This window comes from Salmo salar, chromosome ssa09, assembly GCF_905237065.1.
Source record: "Salmo salar chromosome ssa09, Ssal_v3.1, whole genome shotgun sequence".
Lineage (NCBI taxonomy): Eukaryota > Metazoa > Chordata > Actinopteri > Salmoniformes > Salmonidae > Salmo > Salmo salar.
Window position 1 is genome coordinate 156900803 of NC_059450.1, and position 14471 is coordinate 156915273.

Below are 14471 nucleotides of genomic sequence, written 5' to 3' on the forward strand. Positions count from 1 at the left end.
CGCTCTCCTCTCCTCTCCCTCCCTCCCTCTCTCTTTTCCTCTCCCTCCCTCCCTCTCTCCTTTCCTCTCCCTCCCTCCCTCTCTCCTTTCCTCTCCCTCCCTCCCTCTCTCCTTTCCTCTCTCTCCTCTCCTCTCCCTCCCTCTCTCCTTTCCTCTCCCTCCCTCTCTCCCTCTCTCCTCCCTCTCTCCTTTCCTCTCCCTCCCTCTCTCCTTTCCTCTCCCTCCCTTCCCCTCTCTCTTTCCTCTCCTCCCTCTCTCTCTCCCTCCCTCTCTCCTTTCCTCTCCCTCCCTCCCTCTCTCCTTTCCTCCCTCTCCCTCCCTCTCCCTCCCTCTCTCCTTCCCTCTCCCTCCCTCTCCCTCCCTCCCTCTCTCCTTTCCTCTCCCTCCCTCTCTCCTTTCCTCTCCCTCCCTCCCTCTCTCTCTCTCCTTTCCTCTCTCTCCCTCCCTCTCTCTCTCCTTTCCTCTCCCTCCCTCTCTCCCTCCCTCTCTCTTTTCCTCTCCCTCCCTCCCTCTCTCCTTTCCTCTCCCTCCCTCCCTCTTTTCCTCTCCCTCCCTCCCTCCTTTCCTCTCCCTCCCTCCCTCTCTCCTTTCCTCTCCCTCGTCTCCCTCCCTCTCTCTTTCTCCCTCCCTCCCTCTCTCCTTTCCTCTCCCTCCCTCCCTCCCTCCCTCCCTCTCTCCTTTCCTCTCTCTCCCTTGCTCTCTCCTTTCCTCTCTCTCTCTTTTCCTCTCCCTCTCTCTCCCTCTCTCCTATCCTCTCCCTCCCTCTCTCCTTTCCTCTCCCTCCCTCTCTCCTTTCCTGTCCCTCCCTCCCTCTCTCTTTTCTTCTCCCTCCCTCTCTCTTTTCCTCTCCCTCCCTCTCTCCTTTCCTTTCCTCTCCCTCCCTCCCTCTCTCCTTTCCTCTCTCTCCCTCCCTCCCTCTCCCTCCCTCCCTCCCTCTCTCCTTTCCTCTCCCTCCCTCCCTCTCTCCTTTCCTCTCCCTTGCTCTCCCTCCCTCTCTCTTTTCCTCTCCCTCCCTCCCTCTCTCCTTTCCTCTCCCTCCCTCCCTCCCTCCTCCCTCCCTCCCTCCCTCCCTCCCTTCCTCTCTCTCCCTCGCTCTCTCCTTTCCTCCCTCCCTCCTTTCCTCTCCCTCGCTCTCCCTCCCTCTCTCTTTTCCTCTCCCTCCCTCCCTCTCTCTTTTCCTCTCCCTCCCTCCCTCTCTCCTTTCCTCTCCCTCCCTCCCTCTCTCCTTTCCTCTCCCTCCCTCCCTCCCTCCCTCTCTCCTTTCCTCTCCCTCCCTCCCTCTCTCCTTTCCTCTCCCTCCCTCCCTCCCTCTCCTTTCCTCTCCCTCCCTCCCTCTCTCTCTCCTTTCCTCTCCCTCCCTCCCTCCCTCTCTCCTTTCCTCTCCCTCCCTCGCTCTCCCTCCCTCTCTCTTTTCCTCTCCCTCCCTCCCTCTCTCCTTTCCTCTCCCTCCCTCCCTCTCTCCTTTCCTCTCCCTCCCTCCCTCTCTCCTTTCCTCTCCCTCCCTCTCTCCTTTCCTCTCTCCCTCGCTCTCTCCTTTCCTCTCTTTTCCTCTCCCTCCCTCCCTCTCTCTCTCATTTCCTCTCTCTCCCTCCCTCCCTCCCTCCTTTCCTCTCCCTCCCTCGCTCTTTTCCTCTCTCTCCCTCCCTCCCTCCCTCCTTTCCTCTCCCTCCCTCGCTCTTTTCCTCTCCCTCCCTCCCTCCCTCCCTCTCTCCTTTCCTCTCCCTCCCTCCCTCTCTCCTTTCCTCTCCCTCCCTCCCTCCTTTCTTCTCTCCCTCGCTCTCTCCTTTCCTCTCTCTCTTTTCCTCTCTCTCCCTCCCTCTCTCTTTTCCTCTCTCTCCCTCCCTCTCTCCTTTCCTCTCCCTCCTTCCCTCTCTCCTTTTCTCTCCCTCCCCCGCTCTCTCCTTTCCTCTCCCTCTCTCTCCCTCCCTCTCTCCTTCCCTCTCTCTTTTCCTCTCCCTCCCTCTCTCCCTCCCTCTCTCCTTTCCTCTCCCTCCCTCCCTCTCTCCTTTCCTGTCCCTCCCTCTCTCTCTCTTTTCCCCTCCCTCTCTCCTTTCCTCTCCCTCCCTCCCTCTCTCCTTTCCTCCCTCTCCCTCCCTCCCTCCCTCTCCCTCTCTCTCTCTCTCTCCTTTCCTCTCTCTCCCTCCCTCTCCCTCCCTCCCTCTCCCTCTCTCTCCTTTCCTCTCTCTCCCTCCCTCGCTCTCCCTCCCTCTCTCCTTTCCTCTCTCTCCCTCCCTCTCCCTCCCCTCCCCCGCTCTCTCCTTTCCTCTCCCTCTCTCTCCCTCCCTCTCTCCTTTCCTCTCTCTTTTCCTCTCTCTCCTTTCCTCTCCCTCCTTCCCTCTCTCCTTTCCTCTCCCTCCTTCCCTCTCTCCTTTCCTCTCTCTCCCTCCCTCTCCCTCCCTCCCTCCCTCCCTCCTTTCCTCTCCCTCCTTCCCTCTCTCCTTTCCTCTCTCTTTCCTCTCTCTCCTTTCCTCTCCCTCCTTCCCTCTCTCCTTTCCTCTCTCCTCCCTCTCTCCTTTCCTCTCCCTCCTTTCCTCTCTCTCTCTCCCTCCCTCTCTCCTTTTCTCTCCCTCCCTCGATCCGAGCCCGGTTCAGATGGCTCAGATGTTTAACTGTTTCCAACTCCTCTAAAGCACAATACAAACAGTACCAGTCAAAAGTGTGGACACACCTACTCATTCTACATTGTAGAAAAACAGTGAAGACATAAAAACTATGAAATGACACGTATGGAATCATGTATTAACCAAAAAAAGTGCTAAACAAATCTAAATATATTTTATATTTGAGGTTCTTCAAAGCAGCAACCTTTTGCCTTTATGAACAACTTTGGACCTAGATAGCATAGATTTGCAAGTCAAAACTGTAACTTAGGAACAATCGTCTTGGTAACCAACTCCAGTGTATTGTTTTTTTTTTATTGTTTTTTTATATATATATATATTTTTTTTATCTTTATTTAACTAGGCAAGTCATATTTGGCCTTGTGCTTTCAGTTCTTGTTTGGCTAAAAGAAAATATATATAAAAAATTTGTCTCCCAGTGTCTGTTGAAAATGGCTGTCCCTGACCCCAAAAAAAATCTTAGTCGACCGAGAGTCATCTTTTTTTCTTTCAACCAATCTTAAAACGTGTATTTTGGTGCGGCTGGCTTCAGTCACCAGGTGTACGATGTTTCCTCCGACACATTGTTGCGGCTGGCTTCCGGGTTAAGTAAGCAATGTGTCAAGAAGTAGTGCGGCTTGGCTGGGTCGTGTTTCGGAGGACGTTCGACCTTCACCTATATCTGGACAGCGACGCTCCACATCCAACCTGACAGAGCTTGAGAGGATCTGCAGAGAAGAATGAGAGAAACTCCCCAAATACAGGTGTTGCCAAGCTTGTAGCGTCATACCCAAGAAGACTCGAGGCTGTAATCGCTGCCAAAGGTTCTTCAACAAAGTACTGAGTAAAAGGTCTGAATACTTACGTAAATGTGATATGGACCAGAGCATTACATTTTTCCCGTTCGAATGGTTATCGTAAGAGAGCTGGAAACAGACTTTTGTTTACTTGCTGTTTGAGGTGAAGAAAACATTACATTGACTGGGTGTATTGATACGCCGTCCAAAGTGTAATGAATAACTTCACCAACATCAAAGGGATATTCAATGTCAGCTTTAGATTTTTATTGGTTTTTTTTGCGAGGTATTGGAAAGCCTCCCTGGTCTTTGTGGTTGAATCTTTGTTTGAAATTCACTGCTCAACTGAGGGACCTTACAGATAATTGAGAGATGAGGTAGTCACGAAAAAAATCATGTTAAACACTATTATTGAACACAGAGTGAGTCCATGCAACTTTATTATGTGACTTGCACCTTAACTCCTGAAAGTATTTAGGCTTGTCATAACAAAGGGGATGAATACTTATTGACCAATACATTTCAGTATTTTAATGTAATATATATTTGTAAAAAAATAAATAATAATCCACTTTGACATTATGGTGTGTGTGTGTGTGTGTGTGTGTGTGTGTGTGTGTGTGTGTGTGTGTGTGTGTGTGTGTGTGTGTGTGTGTGTGTGTGTGTGTGTGTGTGTGTGTAGGCCAGTGACACAAAAGCTCAATGTAATCCATTGTAAATTCAGGCTGTAGCACAACAAAATGTGGTAAAAGTCAAGGGGTGTGAATACTTTCTGAAGGCACTGTTATATATATATACATACATACATACATACATACATACATACATACATACAATGGGGGGTCCGGGGGCATACCGGACCCCCCATGTTCGTCGGGAGATCCATGAAATGGGTTTCCATGGCCGAGCAGCCGCACACAAGCCTAAGATCACCATGCATAATGCCAAGCATCAGCTGGAGTGATGTAAAGCTCACCGGCATTGGACTCTGGAGCAGTGGAAACGCCTTCTCTGAAGTGATGAATCACGTTTCACCATCTGGCAGTCTGACAGAGGAATCTGGGTTTGGTGGATGCCAGGAGAACACTACCCGCCCTGATGCATAGTGCCAACTGTAAAGTTTGGTGGAGGAGGAATAATGGTCTGGGGCTGTTTTTCATGGTTCAGGCCCCTTAGTTCCAGTGAAGGGAAATCTTAACGCTACAGCATACAATGACATTCTAGACGATTCTGTTCTTCCAACTTTGTGACAAGTTTGGGGAAGGCCCTTTCCTGTTTCAGCATGACAATTCCTCCGTGCACAAAGCGAGGTTCGTACAGGAATGGTTTGTCGAGATCGGTGTGGAAGAACTTGACAGGCCTGCACAGAGCCCTGACCTCAACCAGATCGAATACCTTTGGGATTACATTTACATTTAAGTCATTTAGCAGACGCTCTTATCCAGAGCGACTTACAAATTGGTGGATTCACCTTATGATATCCAGTGGAACAACCACTTTACAATAGTGCATCTAAATCTTTAGGGGGGGTTAGAAGGATTACTTTATCCTATCCTAGGTATTCCTTAAAGAGGTGGGGTTTCAGGTGTTTTCGGAAGGTGGAGATTTACTCCGCTGTCCTGGCGTCGTGAGGGAGCTTTGGAACATCGACTGCGAGCCAGGCCTAATCGCCCAACATCAGTGCCCGACCTCACTAATGCTCTTGTGGCTGAATGAAAGCAAGTCCCCTCAGCAATGTTCCAACATCTAGTGGAAAGCCTTCCCAGAAGAGTGGAGGCTGTTATAGCAGCAAAGGGGGGACCAACTCCATATTAATGCCCATAATTTTGGAATGAGATGTTCGACGAGCAGGTGTCCACATACTGTTGGTCATATAGTATCAGGTCATAGGGTCAGGGTTAGTTAATGATAGCTTTAGGGTTAGCTCACAGTAGCTATAGGGTTAGCTAACAGTAGGTATAGGGTTAGGGTTAGCTAACAGTAGCTATGGGGTTAGGGTTAGCTCACAGTAGCTATAGGGTTAGGGTTAGCTCACAGTAGCTATAGGGTTAGGGTTAGCTAACAGTAGCTATAGGGTTAGGGTTAGCTAACAGTAGCTATAGGGTTAGGGTTAGCTAACAGTAGCTATAGGGTTAGGGTTCGCTCACAGTAGCTATAGGGTTAGCTAACAGTAGCTAAAGGGTTAGGGTTAGCTCACAGTAGCTATAGGGTTAGGGTTAGCTAACAGTAGCTATAGGGTTAGGGTTAGCTAACAGTAGCTAAAGGGTTAGGGTTAGCTAACAGTAGCTATAGGGTTAGGGTTAGCTCACAGTAGCTATAGGGTTAGGGTTAGCTAACAGTAGCTATAGGGTTAGGGTTAGCTAACTGTAGCTATAGGGTTAGGGTTAGCTCACAGTAGCTATGGGGTTAGCTAACAGTAGCTAAAGGGTTAGGCTTAGCTAACAGTAGCTAAAGGGTTAGGGTTAGCTAACAGTAGCTATAGGGTTAGGGTTAGCTAACAGTAGCTATAGGGTTAGGGTTAGCTCACAGTAGCTATGGGGTTAGCTAACAGTAGCTAAAGGGTTAGGGTTAGCTAACAGTAGCTAAAGGGTTAGGGTTAGCTAACAGTAGCTATAGGGTTAGGGTTAGCTAACAGTAGCTTTAGGGTTAGGGTTAGGGTTAGCTAACAGTAGCTAAAGGGTTAGGGTTAGCTAACAGTAGCTATAGGGTTAGGGTTAGCTCACAGTAGCTATAGGGTTAGGGTTAGCTCACAGTAGCTATAGGGTTAGGGTTAGCTAACAGTAGCTATAGGGTTAGGGTTAGCTAACAGTAGCTATAGGGTTAGGGTTAGCTCACAGTAGCTATGGGGTTAGCTAACAGTAGCTAAAGGGTTAGGGTTAGCTAACAGTAGCTAAAGGGTTAGGGTTAGCTAACAGTAGCTATAGGGTTAGGGTTAGCTAACAGTAGCTATAGGGTTAGGGTTAGCTCACAGTAGCTATGGGGTTAGCTAACAGTAGCTAAAGGGTTAGGGTTAGCTCACAGTAGCTATAGGGTTAGGGTTAGCTAATGGTAGCTTTAGGGTTAGCTAATGGTAGATATAGTGTTAGTTAATTTTAGATATAGGGTTAGGTAACGGTAGACAAGGGTTAAGGTTAGTTAACAGTAGCTATAGGGTTAGGGCTTAGCTAACAGTAGCTATAGGGTCAGGGTTAGCTAACAGTAGCTATAGGGTTAGGGTTAGCTAACAGTAGCTATAGGGTTAGGGTTAGCTGACAGTAGCTATAGGGTCAGGGTTAGCTGACAGTAGCTATAGGGTCAGGGTTAGCTGACAGTAGCTATAGGGTCAGGGTTAGCTGACAGTAGCTATAGGGTCAGGGTTAGCTGACAGTAGCTATGGGGTTAGGGTAAGCTAACAGTAGCTATAGAGTCAGGGTAAGCTAACAGTAGCTATAGAGTCAGGGTAAGCGAACAGTAGCTATAGGGTTAGGGTTAGCTAACAGTAGCTATAGGGTTAGGGTTAGCTAACAGTAGCTATAGGGTTAGGGTTAGCTAACAGTAGCTATAGGGTTAGGGTTAGCTAACAGTAGCTAAAGGGTTAGGGTTAGCTAACAGTAGCTAAAGGGTAAGGGTTAGCTAACAGTAGCTAAAGGGTTAGGGTTAGCTAACAGTAGCTAAAGGGTTAGGGTTAGCTAACTGTAGCTATAGGGTTAGGGTTAGCTAACAGTAGCTATAGGGTTAGGGTTAGTGTATAGCAGTGTATACAGTATATCAAAAGCTGTTTTGATTCAGGGATATTTTTGTTGTTTCAAGCTAGTACATGACATCTTTTTGGGTTTATTATCATTTTATATAATATTGATAGGGAAAATATACTTCTCTAACAAACTGATTGAGATGGTGGTTGCCTGACCCAGAATCAAGTTCTGACCCGCTGAGTTCCGTGTGCTGTCTCGTGTTCAAGTTCTGACCCGCTGAGCCAAATATCCACATGAACATCGTAGCTCAGCCTCTGAATGTCAGCGAGACAAACCAAATATCCACATGAACATCGTAGCTCAGCCTCTGAATGTCAGAGAGACAAACCAAATATCCACATGAAGATGGAAGTTGCATCTTTCTCCTCGTATTTACAGCGCGTCTCTAACGTGTTTGTAGCATAAAGCCTCGCGGAGGAAAGCGTACTTGTAGATCGCTTAATATAATCAGGATCCATTTTTTTTTTTACCCTTCAAATGTTTAAGCTAAGTATCGGTGTGTGTGTGAGTGTAGTTATCTCTCTCATCCTGCTTGTTGTCATGCGTTTTGTTTCTATTGTTTATTGTTGTTTTCATGTGTTTGTTAATCCAGGAAGTGGACTCCACCAGCACTCCGCAGCCATGAGTTCCCAGAATACATATGGTAGCAGCATGTGTGAGTATTACAACTCCCGTCTTGACCTCTTAAGTGTAAAGTCCCCATATTTGGGGACCGTATTATAATCTATTCCATTCAGTCTGGTATGATAACGGTAGCCCCTATCTGCAAGAGCAGGTTGTCTGCGGAAAGCTGAGTATCTTGGCTATTGATTGGTGTTTTCAAAATCTTTGGTGTGACTTACTACCATATATGGGCATACAAATATATATATATATATATAAGGGCAGGTCAAAACCGATGACCTAATTTCAAGATGGCTGCTACTGTAGCTACGTTCCAGTTAGCGTTGTGAAGTATAAACGAAAATAAACCGAAAGCAGGGACTCCACCGTTCATTAAGATATATAATTTATCTGCCTACTGTTATTGATCACCAGCCCCGAGAGTCAAAATGTTTATTTTACACGTTTTCGCCAAACAGAAAACATCTTTCATCAATGTAAGCTTCGATTTGTTCTGCGTTTTGATCTATAGCTACATGGGGGAGGGGGATCGGTAGGAACACATCTTGCCTATTGCCATGTTGTTATTTGATGATGTATGACTTAACGGCAACATCAGATGTCCACTGGGTGACTATATCTTTGCGCATAAAGAATATGAGCTTACGCCCCGTAGGCATCCATTACCCAGGGGATTGGCTACAATGGCACCTTGACAGTCTTGTAGCCAATGAGATAAGCTTTCCAGGGATATGCAGTTGAACTGGGTGGGGACAAAGAAAGGCCTAGAACCTAATAATGCCTAAATGCAAACTATTGCTATCTGGCTCAGAGACGAGATGCACAGAGCACGCTACGTTACATTGTAAAACAGATTACATCGCTTTAATTTCATGGCTTTATTATAAAAGGCGGCTTCTCAAGGGGGTAAGAAAAAATATAATATATCTACTAAGAATATCGGACAGGAACCTAACAAGAGGATTTCGACTCGGCCGGCTAAGATTGGATCCACTTTCAGATCTGTAAGTAAAATGGTTTTCATGGCTTTATATAGTTAATTTTCAATATGTATTTAGTTTATTATAACTTGTCTGCTTTTTTTTTGTTGCTTTGGATTTAGTTTACATAGGCCCTATGTAACAAGTGATTTCAATGTTATATAATTCCAAAGTAGTTATTGTCTGTGTTTCATATTAGTTCACTGTTTTCTGTTTTAAGTTTCATCCTTGTAACTTTGGAGGGGCCACTGAACTCTCAGGGCCATTGGAGGGGCCACTAAACTCTCAGGGCCATTGGAGGGGCCATTGGAGGGGCCACTAAACCCTCAGGGCCATTGGAGGGGCCACTAAACTCTCAGGGCCATTGGAGGGGCCACTAAACTCTCAGGGCCATTGGAGGGGCCACTAAACTCTCAGGGCCATTGGAGGGGCCACTAAACTCCCAGGGCCATTGGAGGGGCCACTAAACTCTCATGGCCATTGGAGGGGCCACTAAACTCTCAGGGCCATTGGAGGGGCCACTAAACTCTCAGGGCCATTGGAGGGGCCACTAAACTCTCAGGGCCATTGGAGAGGCCACTAAACTCTCAGGGCCATTGGAGAGGCCACTAAACTCTCATGGCCATTGGAGGGGCCACTAAACTCTCAGGGCCATTGGAGGGGCCACTAAACTCCCAGGGCCAAGGGGCCATTGGAGGGGCCACTAAACTCTCATGGCCATTGGAGGGGCCACTAAACTCTCAGGGCCATTGGAGGGGCCACTAAACTCTCAGGGCCATTGGAGGGGCCACTAAACTCTCAGGGCCATTGGAGGGGCCACTAAACTCTCAGGGCCATTGGAGGGGCCATTGGAGAGGCCACTAAACTCTCAGGGCCATTGGAGGGGCCACTAAACTCTCATTTGTTTTATTTGTGGTTCTCACCTCTGCCTTTGTCTCCAAAGTGTTACTGTTTGATGACCTGGTATCCACAATCACCTGACCTCAACCCAATTGAGATGGTTTGGGATGAGTTGGACCGCAGAGTGAAGGAAAAGCAGCCAACAAGTGCTCAGCATATGTGGGAACTCCTTCAAGACTGTGGGAAAAGCATTCCTCATGAAGCTGGTTGAGAGAATGCCAAGAGTGTGCAAAGCTGTCATCAAGGCAAAGGGTGGTTGGTTACTACATGATTGGTTGGTTACTACGTGACTCCATATGTGTTATTTCATAGGTTTGATGTCTTCACTATTATTCTACAATGTAGAAAAAAGTAAAAAAATAAAGAAAAACCCTTGAATGAGTAGTTGTGTCCAAACTTTCGACTGGTACTGTATATCTGTTGCTTTTACATTTTGTTTTTGTAAACAGTTAATTTGTATGTGGGATACATTGGATATGCCTAGGCTAAGCGTTCAGGCACACTTGGATATCCCCTGTATGTCCCCCGACACCACTACAATGTTTGAGAGCTGTTGGTGTTTAGTTTTTATAGTGAACAATACTTTTTAGGCACATCCAGTGGGCAAACACAGTGCAATTACCACATTCGGACACTTTGGAGAGGTTGAAAGGACACTTGAATGTACCCTGGAGACCCCATAACACCACCACAATGTTTGAGTGAGGTTGATATGGTAGAAATTGTGTTTTTATACTGAACAAATAGCATTTAGGCATTGCAAATATGTTGTAGCACTGAAATTCTCATTTACAGACATATGCCACTTTGGAGAGGTTTAGTAACACTTTGAAATGTCACGTGACCACATCTGACACCACTTACTAAAATATCTTCCCGTTTCTAGTTGTTAGGTCTATCAATCCTATTTTTTTCTGATATTTTTTCTGATATTGTTCACATGTTGTGGAAGCCATCTGATGTGTTTCTAGTTCTGGTCATCAATAATTCACTTATAGCATTGAAAGATTGGGCTCTTTAGTCATATCCCAGTTGACCTATTTGCTTATGGCCTTCCCTACACCTAGCGACCTGTTTTGGAATATTTTTTGCTCAAATAATTTATTTTATTTGTAACGGCAAGCCAGACAAACTTAAAAGGGCCTATATATATATATATATATAATGAATATGAATTCGGAGGGCAGAAATTATTAAATATTAAAGCATTAGACCTCTCACTAAAGGCTTCAGTCATACAAAAGTTATACTTAAATCTGAACTGGTTCTCCAGCAGATTAGTAAGAATGTCTCACCCCATGTTCAAGAATTGGCCTTTTTCCCTTTATTCAGATTACAACCTCTCACTTTCGGTTATTTGAAAATAAAATCATCTCCAAAATATCGCTCTTTTCAAAACAAGCCATAGAAATCTGGTTGCAATGTTTAATCCATCAGAAAAGACACAAATATTGTGGTTAAACTCAAATATACTAATTGATAATAAAAAAATAAACAATAGTTTTGAAAAAAAGTTATAAAAAAAAAAAGGTATTGCTTTGTAAATGATATCATAAATAGGACTGGTGGAGTTATGTCACACATGCAGATAACAAAAATATGGAAATGTCTGCTCAAAATTACAACTAACTAATTGCAGCATTACCGCAAAAATGTAGGAGGCAAATGGAAGGGGTCTTTAATGCAGAGCCGACAAACAAGTTCCTTACTTTTTCGTACCACTTGTCTGTCGGCCCTGCATTAAAGACCAAAATTTGTTAAAAGAAAATTGTGATAAATAAAAATTATATACCAGTAATTTAAGGACCAAAAAATTGACAGCTGTCCCATATAGATTGCAAAATAGTTGGGAAGAGATTTTCGATTGTACCGATTCCATGGCACATGGTTTATGAATTGACATGCAATTTTCCGTTCCTCCTGATATTAAAAACAGTCAAATGCATTCTCTCTGTCGCCTACACGCACTTTAAACATTTGGATAATAAAGCATTTAAAGGCTGACATTGGTTGTTTTTTTTAATACTTCTGACAGCCAAACTTCTAACTCCACCCAAAACTTTTGGACTTTTAAATATTCCCAGAAGGCATGGATAGTTATAACCTACTGCAGGCCTAAAATCTATGGGTGCAGACAACGTTTACATCATGGGCTATTAGCAGGACGATAGACTTTTTCATTTTAGTCATTTTAGCAGACGCTCTTATCCAGAGCGACTTACAGTAGTGAATGCATACATTTAAAAAAAAAATTATAATAATTCCCTACTGGCCCCCCGTGGGAATCGAACCCACAACCCTGGCGTTGCAAACACCATGTTCTACCAACTGAGGCACAGGGAGGTTATACCTTTACAAAAGAGTAGTCTAATAGCTCGGCTACTGTAGGTGTGAGAAGAAGAAAAAAAAATCCCCCAACATGCAATGTATTAAGTACTCAGAAATTTTACAAATGTAAACTACAAACCTCATGCAACCCCAAAATATTGGATAAAGCATATACTCTACAGTATTTCTTCATCAACCATCTTTATGCTTTCGTTAATATAATAATGATAAAAATATTTCAACTAATCAGCAGGACTCTTGCCGAAGTTTAGGGACGTTAAATATATTCATGGATCCGATTTAACTACTTAATTAGAATTACTATGGGAATAAATATCACTGATTTGACATAGCTGGTCTTGATAAATCAGATTTTTATTTGGAAAATGTTAAGATTATTTTTGCTCCTCACTATCACAATATTAAAAACTTTATTTTTTGTCCTGTTGGTTTTGTCTGCACAGTAGCCTAATAAACACATGTATTTTGATAAAAAAAAAAAAAAAAAAATCTAATTCAATAACATATTTTTACTATGGTAGATGCTGTGTTTTTTGGTTTGATGGCTATTACGTTCTCCCCTCGGGTGTAGCTGGTCTGAGGAGGAGACGTAAATGCCTGGGCCTAAACACACCAGGTAAACCAGATGGAAGGGGAAGAAATGTGGGGTGTAATGAGCGAAAAATTAAATCAGACCACAACCAGTATACCACAACAGGCAACACACTGGAGCCAACATAAACCTCAAAAAGTTGTAGGGCAAATAACAGCGCCAGACTCTCCTGTTCGATAGTGGAATAACGTGACTGACAGCTGTTGGATTTTCGAGAGAAGTAGCAAACTGGGTGATCAAGACCATCGTGTTCCTGTACTAGTACAGCACCTGCACCCACTGAACTGGCATCCACCTCCAACTTAAATGGTTTCTGGAAATCAGGGGCAGAAAGAACAGGAGAAGTACACAATAGTGCTTTTACAGAGTCAAAAGCAGATTGACACTCAGCGGTCCACTCAAAGGATACTGAAGGACTGAGTAACCTAGTCATTGGGGCTACAACTGTTGAGAAATTCCTACAAAATGTACGATAATAACCCGTCATGCCTAAGAATCTGCGTAATTCTCGGCGAGTGGCAGGGGCAGGAAACCGGGTGATAGCATCCACCTTAGCTGTTACGGTACGCACCTGACCCCGACCCACCGCTTTACCCAAATACGTAGCCTTTCCAAACTCACATTTGGTTAAGTTAAGGGTCAAAGAAGCGTTGGCCAAGCGTGCAAACACAGCCCTCAATGTGCTCATGTGATCAAGCCAGGTAGTCGAATGAACAACCAGGTCATCCAGATATGCAGTACAATCAGGAACATCAGCCAACACAATATTTACCAAACGTTGAAACGTGGCCGGAGCATTCCTCATTCCAAAAGCCATCACTGTGTACTGGCAGAAACTGTCAGGAGTTACAAAAGCAGACACCTCAGAGGCACGAAGGGTTAAAGGCACCTGCCAATAACCTTTTAACAAGTCAAGCTTAGTAACATACGCAGCCGATCCAATGGTGTCTATACAGTCATGCATGCGAGGTAAAGGGAATGAGTCAGGTATGGTAACACTATTCACTTTCCTGTAGTCAGTGCAAAATCTTTGAGTCCCGTCAGGCTTTGGAATCAGCAGGCAGACGGGGAACTCCAAGGACTGCCACTGGGGATTGCCATCTCATTTTCCAGTAAATAAGTTACCTCTTTCTTCATCACTCCTCTCTTGGTTGAATTCACACGATAAGGGTGCTGTTTGATTGGAGCAGCATCACCTACATTTATATCATGTTTCAACACATTGGTACGACTGGGAACATCCTGAAAGAGACTTGGAAAATCAGTGATTAGTAACTCAATATCAGATCTCTGCTGATCATTCAAGTGCAACACATTTTTACATTTACATTTAAGTCATTTAGCAGACGCTCTTATCCAGAGCGACTTACAAATTGGTGCATTCACCTTATGATATCCAGTGGAACAACCACTTTACAATAGTGCATCTAAATCTTTTAAGGGGGGGGTTAGAAGGATTACTTTATCCTATCCCAGGTATTCCTTAAAGAGGTGGGGTTTCAGGTGTCTCCGGAAGGTGGTGATTGACTCCGCTGTCCTGGCGTCGTGAGGGAGCTTGTTCCACCATTGGGGTGCCAGAGCAGCGAACAGTTTTGACTGGGCTGAGCGGGAACTGTGCTTCCTCAGAGGTAGGGGGGCCAGCAGGCCAGAGGTGGATGAGCGCAGTGCCCTCGTTTGGGTGTAGGGCCTGATCAGAGCCTGAAGGTGGGTTAGGAGAGACGCCACCATCTCCGAATTACACGAACGAGCACACTGCTCAGGAGTATTCCGCATCACCAAACCGTCCTCATCATTTATGCCGACTCCTGGGTGAGTAACCAGGCTCACAGAAGCAACAGAGGATACAACAGGTTTTCCACTGGTAATGGGAGACTCGATACCACCTCTAACCAGAT

General features: G+C 45.2%; 1 protein-coding gene across 1 annotated transcript in view; it reads left to right on the plus strand.

Moving 5' to 3' along the window:
• ppp1r13l (protein phosphatase 1, regulatory subunit 13 like) overlaps positions 1–14471 on the plus strand; it is a 77428-nt gene that overhangs the window by 28854 nt on the left and 34103 nt on the right. The window contains exon 2 of the mRNA XM_045724898.1: positions 7724–7786. Within this exon, the coding sequence (XP_045580854.1) occupies positions 7753–7786 (34 nt within the window). The 5' untranslated portion in view covers positions 7724–7752. The remainder of the gene's footprint in view (positions 1–7723; positions 7787–14471) is intronic.